The sequence below is a fragment of the Contarinia nasturtii genome, unplaced genomic scaffold, assembly GCF_009176525.2.
Source record: "Contarinia nasturtii isolate CC-2019 unplaced genomic scaffold, AAFC_CNas_1.1 Cnas_scaffold_1371, whole genome shotgun sequence".
NCBI lineage: Eukaryota > Metazoa > Arthropoda > Insecta > Diptera > Cecidomyiidae > Contarinia > Contarinia nasturtii.
In genome coordinates, this window is record NW_022198708.1 from 4,646,280 (window position 1) to 4,662,588 (window position 16,309).

The 16,309-nt window shown below is 31.8% G+C and overlaps 1 protein-coding gene across 2 annotated transcripts in view; it reads left to right on the top strand.

Moving 5' to 3' along the window:
• LOC116345913 (probable G-protein coupled receptor No18) overlaps positions 1-11,260 on the top strand; it is a 50,242-nt gene extending 38,982 nt beyond the window's left edge. For both annotated transcript variants that reach the window (XM_031775687.1, XM_031775688.1), the window contains exons 4-7: positions 7,233-7,335; positions 7,456-7,581; positions 7,717-7,900; positions 7,979-11,260. In XM_031775687.1, coding sequence (XP_031631547.1) covers positions 7,233-7,335; positions 7,456-7,581; positions 7,717-7,900; positions 7,979-8,767 — 1,202 coding nt within the window. In that variant the 3' untranslated portion in view covers positions 8,768-11,260. The remainder of the gene's footprint in view (positions 1-7,232; positions 7,336-7,455; positions 7,582-7,716; positions 7,901-7,978) is intronic.
• The last annotated feature ends 5,049 nt before the right edge of the window (positions 11,261-16,309 follow it).

Below are 16,309 nucleotides of genomic sequence, written 5' to 3' on the forward strand. Positions count from 1 at the left end.
TAAGTGGGAAAACTTTCACCATTTTGTGATAATATTTTGACAGACACACACATGGCTTGCATAAAATAAATATGGACGTTGTTTTTTTTATTGAAATCGAGCATTCATTGTTCAACCTACGCTTTTATATTGACAGTTTTATCCAAACTAAATAAATCCGTATTTGATGAGTAAACAGTATGCATTTTCATAATGTGGCATACGTATATGTAAATCGTTTTGATATGGAGCCGAATAAATTGAGCAGCAATAATGACAGTCTGTCTTGTTGGCGATAAAGCGATTTATCGATGCCAAAACTAATTTTCAGTTCAAAAAATACAATAAAAAACAACCCAATAAACTATGCTGAAGATACGGTCGATAACAATTCCATTCCGGCAACATTGATCGAAAATTAAATCAATATGCAATTTTTATTGAATGGTGTTGTGTAATATATTTTCATCATTCTTTGATGTGTATAACAATGACATTGCCAACAACATTTCAAAAGAAAAAAGAAATGGTTTTCCAAAAAGAGCACTAACACTGTGGTTTTCTTTTGCAGATATACATTTCCATTTCCCTATTGTACCATTTCGCTGTTCGTCTCTACTTTATTGTTTTTGAAGTTGTACTTTTCATATATGAAAACAATGGGAGGAAATGACAGCAAATTTTAAAATTAGCGCGCTGTTTAGTTTCGATTTGAGTTGTTAAATTACATGGACGTCCCCTTTGAAAATGGTGGCGCCACCGTCAGCTCAATGAGACTTGAAGTCTTCACATCCTGTCATTGTATGAAAAGTTCCATGAAAGTGTACAACATTTTCCATCATAATTCATATTTCAGAGAGATTCTTTCCTTTTTTCATGCTGTTGAATGAGGATTATCTTATTTAAGTTGTTGAAAGTGTTCTGTGATGAAAATCATGACGCGATTGCACTATGCCGGTTATATTTGCCAAGATTTATGCACTTTGAATAAACGGTTTGCATTACACAAAAAAAACTTGTAATAAAAAACCTAAGCAAACTACAGCGATCAAAGTGCATAAAGCGTTTCGTCACAATTTTTCATTAAAAACTTCAAGAAAGGCGAGTTTTTTTCCAAGAGAAATCTATAGAAATAGGGAATTGAAGAATTCCATTTTCATGATGATTGTCAGTTGATTTAAGTCGACTGATGATGCTCGAATTCGCAAAGTATTCTCATTTACAACAAATAAAAGTTCTCTTAGCAATACAGAGAGATAAATTTCTTGCTATGAAAAGACATTCAAAGAAGTGGGAAAACAATTTAGAAAATGATTTTAATGTGTTTCATAAATTCACATTCAGCTATTTAAAATGCACAACTCTTGTGGAATTATGGGGGATTTTTTTCTTTGTTCATGTTAAATAGCAAAAATACGTAAAATTAGTTCTCGGACAAAATGTACAATTTGAACTGAAATTCGTATTTGACAAATGTTGGGAAGGCGTGTATCTTTCGGTTTGACCGGAAACAAAAAAAAATTATATCAATAATCTAACAGTGTCCCAAACTGAGTTGGCTCTACAAATTACTTTCTATTTTAGATTATTTTCGGTCAGTTTGCAGAGTTCCGTTCGGATCGGTTCAGTTCAAAGACGATCTATATTTTTCATCCCCCATTCCTCCGTCGGACGCTCCGTCAGTTTGAAACAACATGTTTACACAACAGTTCGATACTGTACAGTCCCTTTTTTGGTTGATTTAGATACATTCTATCCATTCTGTCGTGAAAACAAAGCAAGAAGCAGTGTGTGCATGCCTAATTATTGCTTTGTGTTTGATAAGAAAATGTATTTGTATCACTTTCGAAAAGTCGGTCCTCGTGAATGTGTAACATTTGTGATAGGATCAATTTCACAGACAAATTTAAATCAAATTAAAATCAACTTTGTTGACAAAATTACGCTCTCAATTAAAAGCATTTTGCGGAGTAGCAAACCGACGAGATAGAGATAAATTAAATTTCCATCGAATAGAAAGAGAAGGACTAGAAAGATAGTATATATATAAAAAATGGAACACTCATGTTAAATTATGTTATGAACCAAAAAAAAAGTTTCAAGTGTTGCCCATGCTATGAAATATCATATTTTCTTTACCAATTTAAAAGCTTCTTGGTTGAATATTTCATTGCCTACGACTTGTTACCAGACATTATAATGAGATATTTTCAGCTCCTGACGATATCTGGCTGAGCTGATTCATCTGGCTGAAAATATCTCATTATAATGTCTGCTTGTTACTTCTCTCCGCTCTTCCACTATATCTATGTGTTTAGTTTTGCAATGAATATTTAAAGAGTAGACATTTACGCGGAAGAAGACATTTTATCGTCTCAAATGCTGCTCCATGGATGTCACTTTTTTTAAGCTTGAAAACAGAAAATTACACCATTTATAATTGGAATGAATTATCACATATTTGAAGTCTCTGTACGTGTCTTAAATATTATAAAATGGATTTGGTGCACATTCACATACGTACACAAGCAATGCAAAAAATATTCATTTGTTTGGCATGTGCTTTTTTGATTGTAAACTCATTCAAAAAGTTTTAACGAGATGGTCTTCTTTTGTTCAATATTTACTCACACGAAATATGTCTATTGTGTTGTGCATTTTGTTGTATATTACTTAAAAGAGACATTGCATTAAATCAAATTTTGACGATTGAGATTGTATGTAAACAACACATGTGGTGTAGTTAAGTGATGCAAAACAACCAATAAACCTGTTTATTTTTAATTTCGTGTCTATGAATTCAATCACGTCTCCTTGAAGACTTCCGGAAAGCTCTTACTATACAGACCTTGTAATTTATTATACAATGTAGCAGCGATGATTTGTGCTACTAACGTCCTCTTTCAAATATACTTAACTGATTTCATACATTAAGGAGTATAATTAAAGGTTTTATACTCTATAAGCTTCATCGCTGGCTATACTTTTATTAGAAGCCGTGTGATGTTCTAGTGTGCTTATACACCGGACATTCTCTATATAAACATATGAACACATCATGAGTTCATTGTAAGCTAATCACGGATGTAAATTCTGCATTTATGTTTGTCGATTTAGTGTCACAATAATACTATTGCAATAATCAAATTGATGAACGTTTATTCTCCATCGATGATTTAAATGAATGTGTTTAGTGTTTATATAGTGTGTGTGTGTGTATGTGTGTGGTTTTTTTGTCAACTTCAAATTTGGAGCTTAGAGGTTACATTGTTGTTAAATGTTAAAGAGTACATTCTATAGCTGTGTTCGCATTACCTTCATATTACCCAGACTTTAGTCAAGCCAACAAATATCTTCGCATTAACATGAAACAATTGCTTGCAATGTACGTAAAGCTTAGGGATGCGGAAGTAATTTTGATAAAGGATTTTCTGTATTTGTAGTCACTATTTGCTTATACAGTGTGCTTTTTACATAAAATACAGTTTGATTTGTCAATGTGTTGTGTCAACTGGCACCAAATAAGCAATGATTCAAATTAACCGTATTTCGGTTGCAATGTGATTGGATAACAAAATTGATTGTAGTGTTGGTAAGGAACTAAGTTTGGTATTTTATCCAGAAATGTAGTAAACCATTTTTGCATATGACGTTCTCGATCTTTTCTATTAATTTCCAACATTATGAACTCTGTTGTTTGTCTTTCAATTGCCATTGGAATATATATTAAGTAAACAAAAGTAATTTTTCAAGTCGACCAAATTAGTTGACCAGAATAACGACAAAAATACTGAGTCTACTATGCAAAGTTTGAAAGCTTTCAGCACATCGTAATCGTTTTTGACTGAAAATTTTCAGCACAAACGAACAAAAAATTCATCTCAATGTGTCTCGAGATATTCATCGGGTAATAAAACAAACAAACAAAAAGTAATTCCATGGCTTAATGTTTCACATCAGACAAAGTGTTTTGTAGAAATGCTTTGCGTTAAGCAGTTGTGTGCGTGTATGTTACTTTCTGAGTTTTGATTTTTTTCAAACATTAGGTTTCTTAAACTGCTTCTTATCCATTTTATGCAAGATAGACGGAAAGAACATCTTTTTCGCTCTAATTTGATATTTTGTGATTAAATCTGATTTTTTTTTTGTTGAATCCATTGAAAAAAAGTTTACGATTTTTTTTTCACAGCACATCAAATTTGGATGGCCATCAGAATGAATAAGACACAGAATTATGCTACACCAACAGACAATATATTTGGATTTTGTCATCTGGATATTTCACCTCATCTGAATAACGTTAGGCGATGATACGGAGTGAAAACAATAGAAGTGATTGTTGTATTGTATAGGTATAAAAACACTATTATAACTATAACAATCATTTCTATTTTTTTCACTCCGTGTCATCGTAAGCATTTCATTCAACCATTTTCCATTTTTTGTCAAATTGTATTTGAATTTTTTAAATTGATCCAAAATCCTCTGTTGAGTGTTATTAAAATATTCGGATCAAAGAACATATTATTTCTGTATCAAATATTTCTATTTGCTTTGAGTAAATTAATTAATTAGTTGTGTTTATATATCCATAGCAACAATCCTCAGAAATCCAAAGTGTTACCTTTTAATTGTGTTATATTGGAATATTAACAATTTGTTAAGATCAAACTAGTACTACTTCTTGGGTGCCGTTTTCTCACATTTTTCGCTAGTAAAAAAATGTATAAACGTCGCAACTTCAACTTTTCATGTAAAATATACACATATATACATTTTTCCGTTACACTAATATTTTATGCGATGTATTAAATGCCAAACAGGGAAGATATATTGAACATAATGGAGAAGTTTGTTAAGTTTTAAAATGATATCCGTACTAGAAAGAATGCACCGTTAAAAGGCAATATGTAAACGGTAGACTGCATACAAGTAAATCAATAAGAATAAAGACAAAGAGTTGGAGAGAGAGAGAGTGCGAGATTTGTGTGTAGTATGTGTGATTGATGTACAGTGCTCTTAGTTAGGATCTCTATTTCGTTTTGAATGTGATGTTTTGATTTTAGTTAACTTAATGCGCTTCTATTGCACACGAATCCAATTGAGTCGATTTCGATTGCAATTTGTATCATATAAATAAGAAAACTATCAAGATACATTTTATAATGGAAAATGTTACCGAAGAGAAACGAAGTGAAATGACTCAAAAGTATTAAAAGGCAAAATGGAAAGTTCTACGATGCACACCATACCACTTTTGTTAGTTTCAAATATTTATGTTTTGAATCAAAGTTACACATGTGGAAAGTGCAAAGTCACACAAGAACCGAATAGCAGAAAGCGAAAGAGAAACTGCACACACTATTCAATCACCACCATCTATTTAAATAAAAAAAAACCACAACAACTTTAACCGAAGCGAGTTAAAATATAAGGTTTGAGCGAACTCACGATGTGTCCATACCGTTTATATAGAGAATGAGCGTTGTGTGTACACTGTATACTAGCATCTCATACGGTCTATGATGAAAGCAGAGACAGAAAAAAACTTCCAAATTGGTTCTCAATCAAAAGTAATAAGCACTTTTAAGCCTAGCGAGATGCAGGGGGCGTTAGTAGTACACACATCGTATATTCAGCATTTTCATTGTGTTATCGACCAGTAAAAAGTCCATCTAGCGATACAGAAACTTTAAAATGTGAATGGTGATACAAAAAAGGCAAGCGAAAAATGTAAGTTGTTTTCAAAATGGACCATGCTATAAATGGATCATCTTAATTCCATCACACTAACATCTAAACAATGGAAAATTATCTTCAAATCGAAACGGGCACACTTTGACATTCTTTGTTTAATGTTAATTTCACGCAAGAAAACAGTGTAAATTCCAGTTAGAGTATTGCTTTGTATCCTTTACAAGCTCATAGGGATCATCACATGCATTTCCATTTATATTATGTGCTAGTAGTTTTACTGGTATAAACGAAACAATAATCGAAGAAAGTAAAAAAAGAAAACAACTACAAACAAATAATCAAGCAAACGATGAAAGTCTCAACGAAACAAGAAATACGATGCATCATGCATACATAACGAACTCAATTAAATTAAGAATTGTTAAGAATTGAATTTATGTAATTTGATTTATTTGCATTGATGGAAGGTTATACAGACATGGAGTGTTCTATATATTATATTGTGATTCGGTTTGAATGCGGTGAAGCGAATAAATATAGTGAACAATGCTTTATTCGTTGTGTGACATCGGTATGGCTATGAAGATAAATCATTTGCGTGACTATTTCTCTTGTACCGCTAGGGAAGAATAACAAAAGAAAAGAATGGAATTAATTTAAAATAATCGAAATTATCGACCCGTGTTTAATATACACTACTGATCAATAGTTTGAGCAAGATAAACAGTTGCCACGGACCATGAAGGAGTCATTTATGGTGGTTGATTTATTTAGACAAAATGACAAAATGTAGATCGTAAGTAAATAGGACTAAATTTCATCTGAAGACATTAACTCTCAGAAAACATTCATTAATTTTTACGGGTTAACCGCAGATAATCAGAAAAGTCCATTTTCCATACAAATATTTAATTGTTATTCGAATACCGAAAAAACTATGACGGAGTAGTCATTTCTGATAGTTAATATATCTTCAGATGGAATTGAGTCCATACTACATTTAGTATAACTCAGAAATGACTACCATGATGGACCACAATAACGGAGAAAACCGGCAATTAAAAAATCTATTAACAATAAAAATCGTTAGTCGTTCTCAAACTTTTGATCGGCTGTGTATTGAAAAAAGTATATTCAAAAAAAAAGCCATACAAGAGTTGCAAATTGTGTATCTGTTTACAGTTTGCTCCAAATCATCAATTTTAAAGTGCGTTATCTGCGTTTGATTTGTAGTTTTATTATGTATTTACAATTAAATCGTTGCTGTTGAAAAAAGCTTTATTTGTCGCAGTATTATTTGGAGAAAAATAATAGCTATTTTTTCGACGCAATCAGTGAATTGTGTTTAAAAAACAACATTTAAGAATGAAGCGAGACATTGTGGATTTATGCATGTACGCACTATTCGTTGACATAAAACAAAGCTTATTAGCTAATTAATAATCAAATGATACCTTTCAAATTTTGGGATAATTATAATGAAGCTAGTGGAAAATTTCATTAGGAAACCATGAAACTCACATATTTGCTTTTTCAATATTATTTCTTTTGTATAGGATCATGGCAACTTGGATGGGTGTTTTGCAATATTTGGATATCGTTAGACGTGCTTTTATGTACTGCATCGATTCTGAGCTTATGCGCAATTAGCATAGACAGGTAAGTGGTCTGAATATTTGGCACACAATCCAATTTTCAATCTGAACTCTCTCTCTCTCTCCATGTGATTGTGTCTCTTTTGCATTTTCTGTCTGTGTCATTCTCGATTGATTATTTCAGATATTTGGCAGTTACACAACCATTAAATTACTCTAGAAGGCGACGCTCCAAGCGACTAGCACTGCTAATGATTCTAATTGTATGGGTGGTTGCGTTGGCAATTACTTGTCCGCCAATTTTGGGATGGTAAAACGATATACGATAACGCTTTTTTGTTAATTAGTATAATACTCAAAAATATATTTTCAAAAATGCAGATTATATGTAATAGCTAATTGAAAAGCGGCAATCGTTTTTTTAAAATGATTTTTTTAATTCTAGGTACGATCATCGACGAGCTGAAAAGCATGATGAATGCGGATATAACCAGAACGAAGGTTATGTTGTTTTTTCAGCAATGGGATCTTTTTTCATTCCAATGGCTGTAATGGTATATGTTTATGCGCGGATTTCATGTGTTGTTGCCGCACGTCATGATCATATGACAGAAATCGAAGTTCATAAGGTAATTAACATAAAATTCAATCAAACACAATCGAATAACATATCGATGGCTTATCGTTTGTGTATTACATTCAAACAGAGACATAATAAACACTTTGATGTTGAAGCCGAACAAGATGTTGACTTGGAACCATCATCCGAACAGGATTTACAGAGTCCATATCGTAAAAAACAACATTCATTTCGTCAAACATCACGAAGCAATATATCAATGGATTTAAAAGAATCACGAATGGAATTCAATGTTATGGGAGGCAAGAACATACAACATTTACAAGAGAGACAATCGCAACACCAGCAACAGCAACAAGACAAACCACAAACAAATAACGGCCACTATGACCAAGACGACTTTTCCATTCGATCAACATCACAAAAACGCACCAAACCCAAATCGAATAATGCATCATCAACAATGAGCGACCATTGGTCAAAATTGGCTCAACCCGTGCAATATAGCGTTAAACAAAACAATACGGTTTTATATGAACTACAACGTCAACAACAACACACAAGTACAATAAAGCAAAATACACGCATCCATCACAAATCGCTTTCGAATCGCATTTTGTCGTTAAAACGTGAAAACAAGACCACACAAACTTTATCGATTGTCGTTGGTGGATTTATTGTGTGTTGGTTGCCATTTTTTGTTTGCTATTTGATCGCTCCATTTGTGCCGGTCAGCAAAACATTGAGCACGATGCTTACATGGCTTGGTTGGCTCAATTCTGCAATGAATCCATTCATTTATGCGTTCTATAGTGTTGATTTTCGTGCAGCCTTTTGGCGGCTCACATTTCGAAGATTCTTTGAAAGCTCCACCAAAGCACCGTACCCAAGTAATGCAATGTCAATCAAACGATAATTCGCATTCTTGTTGTTATCGTTCTTGCCGTCCGACCCCCCCCCCCCTGATACACACCACATCACTCCATCATCGTCACAAATACACGCATTACACAAATACGTATACCAATATGGACAGAAAGACACACGCACACACGCCGTAATGTGAATCATCAATATCACTTATTCATGTACAAAGTTTGTGGTGCTGTATTAGTATGAACCACTTTTCAGGTAAAATATTTAAGGGTTTCAAAAAGAAATGCGACCAAAACCATGGACAAATAACACCCACTTCATTTCTATATACATTTCGAAACTCAAACATGAGCAAATAAGTGTCATTATAAAATAATTTAAATTCATTTAAATGACGAAAATGCCAGATACATCCCCTTATCACAATTGAAATTAGTCACGGTTTAGCTCACTGCTGTACATGATTCTACACGTGGTTACTTTCACAGCTAAAATATTCGAGCAGCAAACGGAACAAAAACAGCGAACACGATAGCCGCAAAATCGATGGATCGAAGCGACAACACACACACAACACTCCTCAATTTTCCGCTCAAGTTTTTCTCTCTTACGCATACTCTTTGTCTCTCTTTCTATGTATTTTTGTCACTTCGTTTATTGTGTTACTACCAAACTGTAATGTTTTCAAAACGCATGATTATTATTGTTTATTGTGTGTCGTTGAAAATGGGTGGAAAACAATCGCCAAGAGAAATATTAAGATGCTAATATTCAAATAATGTGTAATAGAAGCTCATTCATGATACGCTTTCAAACTTGCAACAACAAACTGAAATTCCAATGGTAATATTTGCGGAAAATAATTTGCCCATGTCTAATATTACGCAAAACCAACGTTTTTCGCTTTGTTGGGGTTGTTGAACAACAACAAAACATTCGCATCGTGAAAAATGAGATCGAGAAAAATATATAAAAATCTTTCTTGCATTTTCACCACTTAAACCGATTCCCGATTTAAAAAAGAAAAAAAATCTGCAATTTTATCCTGAAATTCACGTCAATGTTTTAGAGCTGCACCACTTAAACTACGGCACGATGAATAAAGGAGTGTTTGTATTTTTATTCGATTAAAATGTGCAAGCAATTTTGTCTCAAAAAATGATCACATATATTTAGCTAGTCAAAGCATGACTTTAAAGGACTCTGCGAAGGCACAGAGCTTGCACAGAAATTGACAAAAATTAACTTCCGGACTAGTGCGTTTGGGGTTTCGCTTGAATTTTACATCATTTTCAAATTTCGATTTTTCGCACATGAAATCTAAGCTGAGTTTATGCTTCAGCGACAAAAATGTATGTCGATCAAAATATTGCAGTTGGTTGCATTTGAAAATATATGAGGGAAAATTATTTTTGAAAAAAAAAAAATGATTCGTATTAGTCGCTTTTGATCCATTGCATATCGAAAATGTGAAAATGTGTTGTGAAATAGTATGAAACTTTAATGAAGTTGGCAAAATTGTTTAAAGCACAATTTCTCTGGTGTCCATCCGTTAAGTTGTACGTATTTTCCATTCGATAAAAACAATTAGTTACGCCAAATCCAGAGATTTGTTGATGAAGTGTACAACATTCGGTATGTAATTCCATGGTTTAAAAGTCTTTTATCTGTGCACAAAGGGAAAATCAAATAAATACATGCAGTACACACAAGAGACAAACCCCACAAATTATTTTAGGAATCCTACCAAAATATGACTTTGTAAGGTTTCCTCCTAATACCGCAATATTTTAAAATTTGATTATTTCGAAACAGAACATATTTGTGTTTAAAAAGTTTCCTGCCAAAATATTCTGAAACCTTACAAATTCCGATTTTGATAGAATTTCTAAAATAATTTGTTTTTATTTGAAACTTTGACTGTTCCAACATCATTGGTAGTTTTAATTTAAGAAAAATAAATCAATTACCTCATTGCAAAGAAGACGAAAATATCTTCGTAATATGAATGGCGTGAGTGTGAATGCGAAAAACATCAATTTACTAAGCATTATTGATTTTAAGCTGCAGCTTACCGATTAATTTAAACTTACCGAACGAAACGAGAGACGCGTAGTTTGAATAATTAATTCACAACAGATTATGAGCTTAAGTTATAGCATATATAACTTGTTAAATTAATAGTCACTTGGCACTTGTGACAAGTGCAAAGTTTGTAGAAATATTAAAATTTAAACATAAACATTTAAAATAATTCAGTATATGAAGTCATCCTCATCTACTTGAAAACGATGACAAAATATAATACGATAAGCAAATACTTAATAGTGAAGAAAGATAGACGGAGAGATACGAGTGCACAGTGCACAAAATGATTCGGTTGGTTAACAATATATTGATATTAGCACACTTGAATAGACCCAAGATATAATAATCATCCCCGAGTGGAAAAAAAGTGACTAAGTTACTATTGACTGTAAGTGACTATAGTTAGCTATATTCATGAATTTTAAAATTTTGTATGGAAAACAATCGACTATAGTTACTCAGTCAGTCAGGCGATTATTTTGGGACGTTTCGACTATCGGGTGACTATGATTATTGTCAACTATAGTTAGCTGTTGCAGTTAACCATAGCTTACTTTAATTGATTGAAGTTAACTAAATTTAACTAAATTTACCTAAGGTTGCTTGTTTTTACAGTCAATAGTCAGTCAGTTTGTCCCAAAATAGTCAGTCACTTTTTTTGTACACTATATTCACTATATAAATATACAATATTGATTGCAATCTAAAGACAAAACCAATTTTCAATTTCATTTGTTTCATATTTGAAATGCAAATACACATTTTATAATCTCAAATCGTAATGTCATCTATACATTTCAAATCAAGTTCCAATTTTGGCGCTTTATTTATTTATTTATTTTTTTTTTTTTATAAAAAAAAATTTGTTGCGACTTCGCAATGGAAATGGTCCTGTTTGTGTTCAAACTAAACATTCGTTAAATTCCATTGGATATTCCATCAGATGAAGTTGGATAAGCATGTTTGTTTCTAAGTTTTAGTTTCAAAGCGAGAAAGTTTAATTTATATAGAGGTGATGACTTTCTCTCAGCTTATCGATCAGTTAAATACAACAGAAAAGTCAGACTGATGTATCACACATGTGTTCACACATTTTCGTACGTGGTTGTCTAGATGGTTAACGAATCTAGAGGGAGGACACAGTGTTACATTTTGTATGTATGCGCATTTTATGTTGGAAATTTCATTCAATTTCCATTAAATTATTTCAAATCATAATATGTGGGCGCTGAGTTACATCAAATTGAAATACGAAAATGTAAACCATGTACATGGAATAGGTGCCAATTTAACAGAAGATTGTTATATCCGTGACATTGATAATAATGATATAGATGATGATGATGTCAATGACAATGATAAAGTTTTGACAAAAATTATGGTATTGTCAATGGAGCGCTAAAGTATATGTGTGATGCATTCTAATCAAATTAGAGATTAGTTGGTTTCACGATGTGCGCTCATGCTCGGATTTAGACATAAAACATGTGTAAAAACATTTCGCATCACCATCCATAGAATAAACAATGACACATTCATTCAAGCACTATGACAAACATACTATTTACGGTTAAAAGAATGTATGAATTAAGCAACGAAATCTCAAAGTAAATCGTACTATTTATCCGCATTTTACGTCATCTAGTTGAATAGCTCAATCTAAATCCATAGATGTATGTGTTTGTTTATGTTCACCGCATGTACATGTGTTGTTAGATTGGACTTAAAATTGGTTTGGCGAGATACAACTTGTTTCATGCTCGAATTTTAAGCCCTTTTTCACCTTTTTTAATGTGTTAACAACATTTCAAATTATAGGTGGTAGAGAATGTTAACTTTCTAATATAAAGCAGCAAATTATAGTAAAAATGCGCATTCTCGTATTAAATTTGAAACTTTAAAGTAGTAAACCAAGTGAACATTTGAAGGAGAACTTCTATTCGAAGTTGGCAGTATATAATCTTATTTCTATAACACGGTGTCCAGTTTAGTCCACATTGGGTTTGGTGTGTGAATACATGAATTTCAACGAGCAACGAATCATGCATAAGTTTTAAAAACACCATATTGCACCGAAATATTTCATTTTTCAAAATCAATTTATGCGAGATATAGAATTTCCTTACAACACACACACATGGCCCGAAAGGTATTGTGTAAATTTTGAAACATAAACATTTGTAATGAAATTTTAGTAAAAGAAAACTCATTCACTTGGACACTTCAACCGTATTCAACAAGTACTAACATATGCTAAAGTTTTTTTAAAACCATTTTGCAGTTTGGTTGATTGTTTTGAGTATGTGTGTTGGTTTCAAGTGTGAGTCAAACGATCGAATCTTTCGAATAAATCTGAAAAATGTTGGAAAAGTTTTTCCATCTCTTAAGAAGAATACATTTTACCATACATTGTTTACACATACAGCATACACATGGTATTTGTGGATAAATTGAAGTGAGATATCACTCCATCCATCTTTTCGGTTCGCTATAAAGATAAATTCGGATTCAAACGTTTGCATGTATACGAATGATACGTTCATTAAATATTTTGATCATTCATTTGTTTACTATATTAATAGCAATTAGCTTTTGATTAGGTTTATCTTTGTTCAAGATTTTCACTTTCGCAGATAAACAGATCGGAATTATAAATGTAGATATAATTACATTACAGTAATATAATATATTAATTTATTGATGAAAACCAAAGTTCAATTGTAATTAGTGATTAATGATATATGATAACGACAAAATATAGAAATAATAACAGAATACTTGTTAATTGTAAATACCATGTTTGATTGTGTCCATTGAAATAACATTGATATTCAACAAATAAGCAGCGATTGAAAGCCGTGCATTTTGGAAAATCGACAAAAATGATGCGCACATTCAATTCAAATAATTTTCCATCATTGTAAACTATATATGGTATACAAATTGAATGAATCAATTTAATCCTTTTGTTAGGCCACATATACTATAGCATTAGTTAGAGACCTATTTGTAAACTTTTAGCGGACAAATTAAACAATTTTGAATGTTTGTGAAGAAATTAACTTTAGAAATAAATTGCATCAAATTGAAACAACAAAATAACAATGAGTTTGTGTTAGTGTATATAAGGTGTCATGGATTCGATTTTAATTGGATTATTTTTCCATTTTGTTGTTGACGGTTTCCAGAGGTTATAGGAAGAACAAATGATAAGTTTGCTTAAGATTATTATTATTTTTCTTGTTTTTCTCTTGTTTTCACGCTAATTTTGGAACCGATTTGCGAACAGATACAAAAAAATTCTTTCACAGTTGAAAAAATGCACAAATTCAAAGAGCAAGCCTGTCATATTTAACCACGATGTGCTATGAAACTCAAACTATGTACAGTAAAACCGGAACCGTGGAACCGGCATCATACCAAAATGTGTCGCACATTTCATTATATTTTTTGTGACCGAAATTCTTTTCCACCAATAAGATGTTTTACTGTACTTTGTAGCTCAGTCGGTATTTTGTCATCATCATTTTTGTTCATTAATTATTCATTTGGTCTCGGGGGTCTGGATCCTTTTCATTGTTTCAATTTTATACACTTTTTTGTGTTGTTCTAATGTCCGCACACAAAATTTAAGAACAACTTTTTTTTACATGATTTAAACCACAAACGTGATCCCTTTTTTTCATTATACATCAGAGAAATTTATGCATTTTTTGTTCGCTTCATTATTATCATTTAAATTTATTTGGTTCCCTTCGTTTTTCTATTCCAATGAATTTATTAAGGAAAATATTTAGAAAATTAAACTAAATTCAAATTTTATGACTTGTTACGAACCGAAATAATCGCTCTGTTAAACAGTGAAAAAAAAATATTAGTTTGTAACAATTAGCGATGGGAAAACATTGAGAAGAAAATATCAATAAATCAGTGCATCAAAATTAAAATGGGCTCCAAATGTAGAGATCAATAAAAAATCAAACAAAATTCAACGCATTTTTGCCGCTCTTTTACATCGAAAAATTCAGAAACTGCACTCAAATATCATTGATGGACATGAGCGAAATGGGCAAAAAATATGGCATCAAGTAAAATTGAATGATGTTTGGAATTGTTTATTGTCTGGGAATGTAATTTTGGTGAGTGTTTTTGCTTGATATTAGTTTTTCAATCTGAATTATTCGCACACAATCGAATTTTGTCGAAAACAGAAACATATATCGCTTAATATGCAGCGACAATTGTTTAGTGTTCGACGCTAGTGTTTATTTTCTCTCTCAATTTTCTCAAATTTATTTATTAATATTTTCATAACAACATTTTTTATATACAAAAGTCCAAGTCAATGGAATATTTATGGGCTTTATTTCGGACAACTTCTTTTTCTATGCCGTGCATACATGACCATCGAACAAATGTCAAACTGTTTACAAATGGAAATTAGTTATTTGCTATGAATCATATCATAACATCGTGTATGCAGCATAGAAAAAATTGCGAATATTCTATAGAACATAAATCATTCGAAAGTTCAAAAGGAATCACCGACACGTGCAGAAATTCTCGTAAGTCCATGAAATTCACAATAGACCAATTTATAAATAGAAACTTAAACTGGCAGACAGAGAAAGGGACAGCGATGGAGAGATGGAACCCATTATAAGAAAACCGCAAACTAGTCTTGCTATAGTTGTGGGAATTGAAAGTTAAATATCTGACAAAATCCATTTGAGTTTTTTGCAAAATATTTATACTTAAGACCTGTAGTTTTAAAAAAAGTTCCGAAACGTATTTGAACCAAAAAAGAAACGAGAAAGAAAGGAAGAAATAAATCCTTATAATTATGATGCAGTTTTGATATGAGTTGCCTGTGTTCAAAACTTATGTCATAAGTACCTAGAAAAAATACCATTTGTTTAAGAGTCTCAGAAACTTTAATGAATATTAAGCTAGTTTATGTATAAATTACAATAACAAACCAATCAAAACTGCTGAGATGGAAGATAGAAGTCTTTTCTGCTATAGACATAATTATTTCAAAAAATTTCCATATAAAACAGACAATATGGTAAGTTCTATCTCGCTGAAATCCAGTGCTTGAACGACAAGGTAATTTTTTCACATTCTTAGTGATGGTTACACAAATTTAATAATTTAGCTACTTCACATTCTTGAAAACTTTTACAAAAAACATATACCGAACGAGATACTGGTAACATGTCGGAAACTGCATACGGATAATGTATTTCATTTCCGAAAAATAATGTTTGATGGCAAATTTATGATGTTATTGGAAAAATCTTCCATAAAACTTTATAACTTTTTAAAATCCGTAACTATTAACATTATTGTAATCAATCACAACGAAAAATAAATTCATCTTCAATTAAACGTAAAATCAAATTGAAATTATAGGTAGCAAACTTGATGATTGGTATAATTTGTGTAATAAATTCCATCGAAAAAAGAGCTTCCATCACTTAAAAGCCCCGTA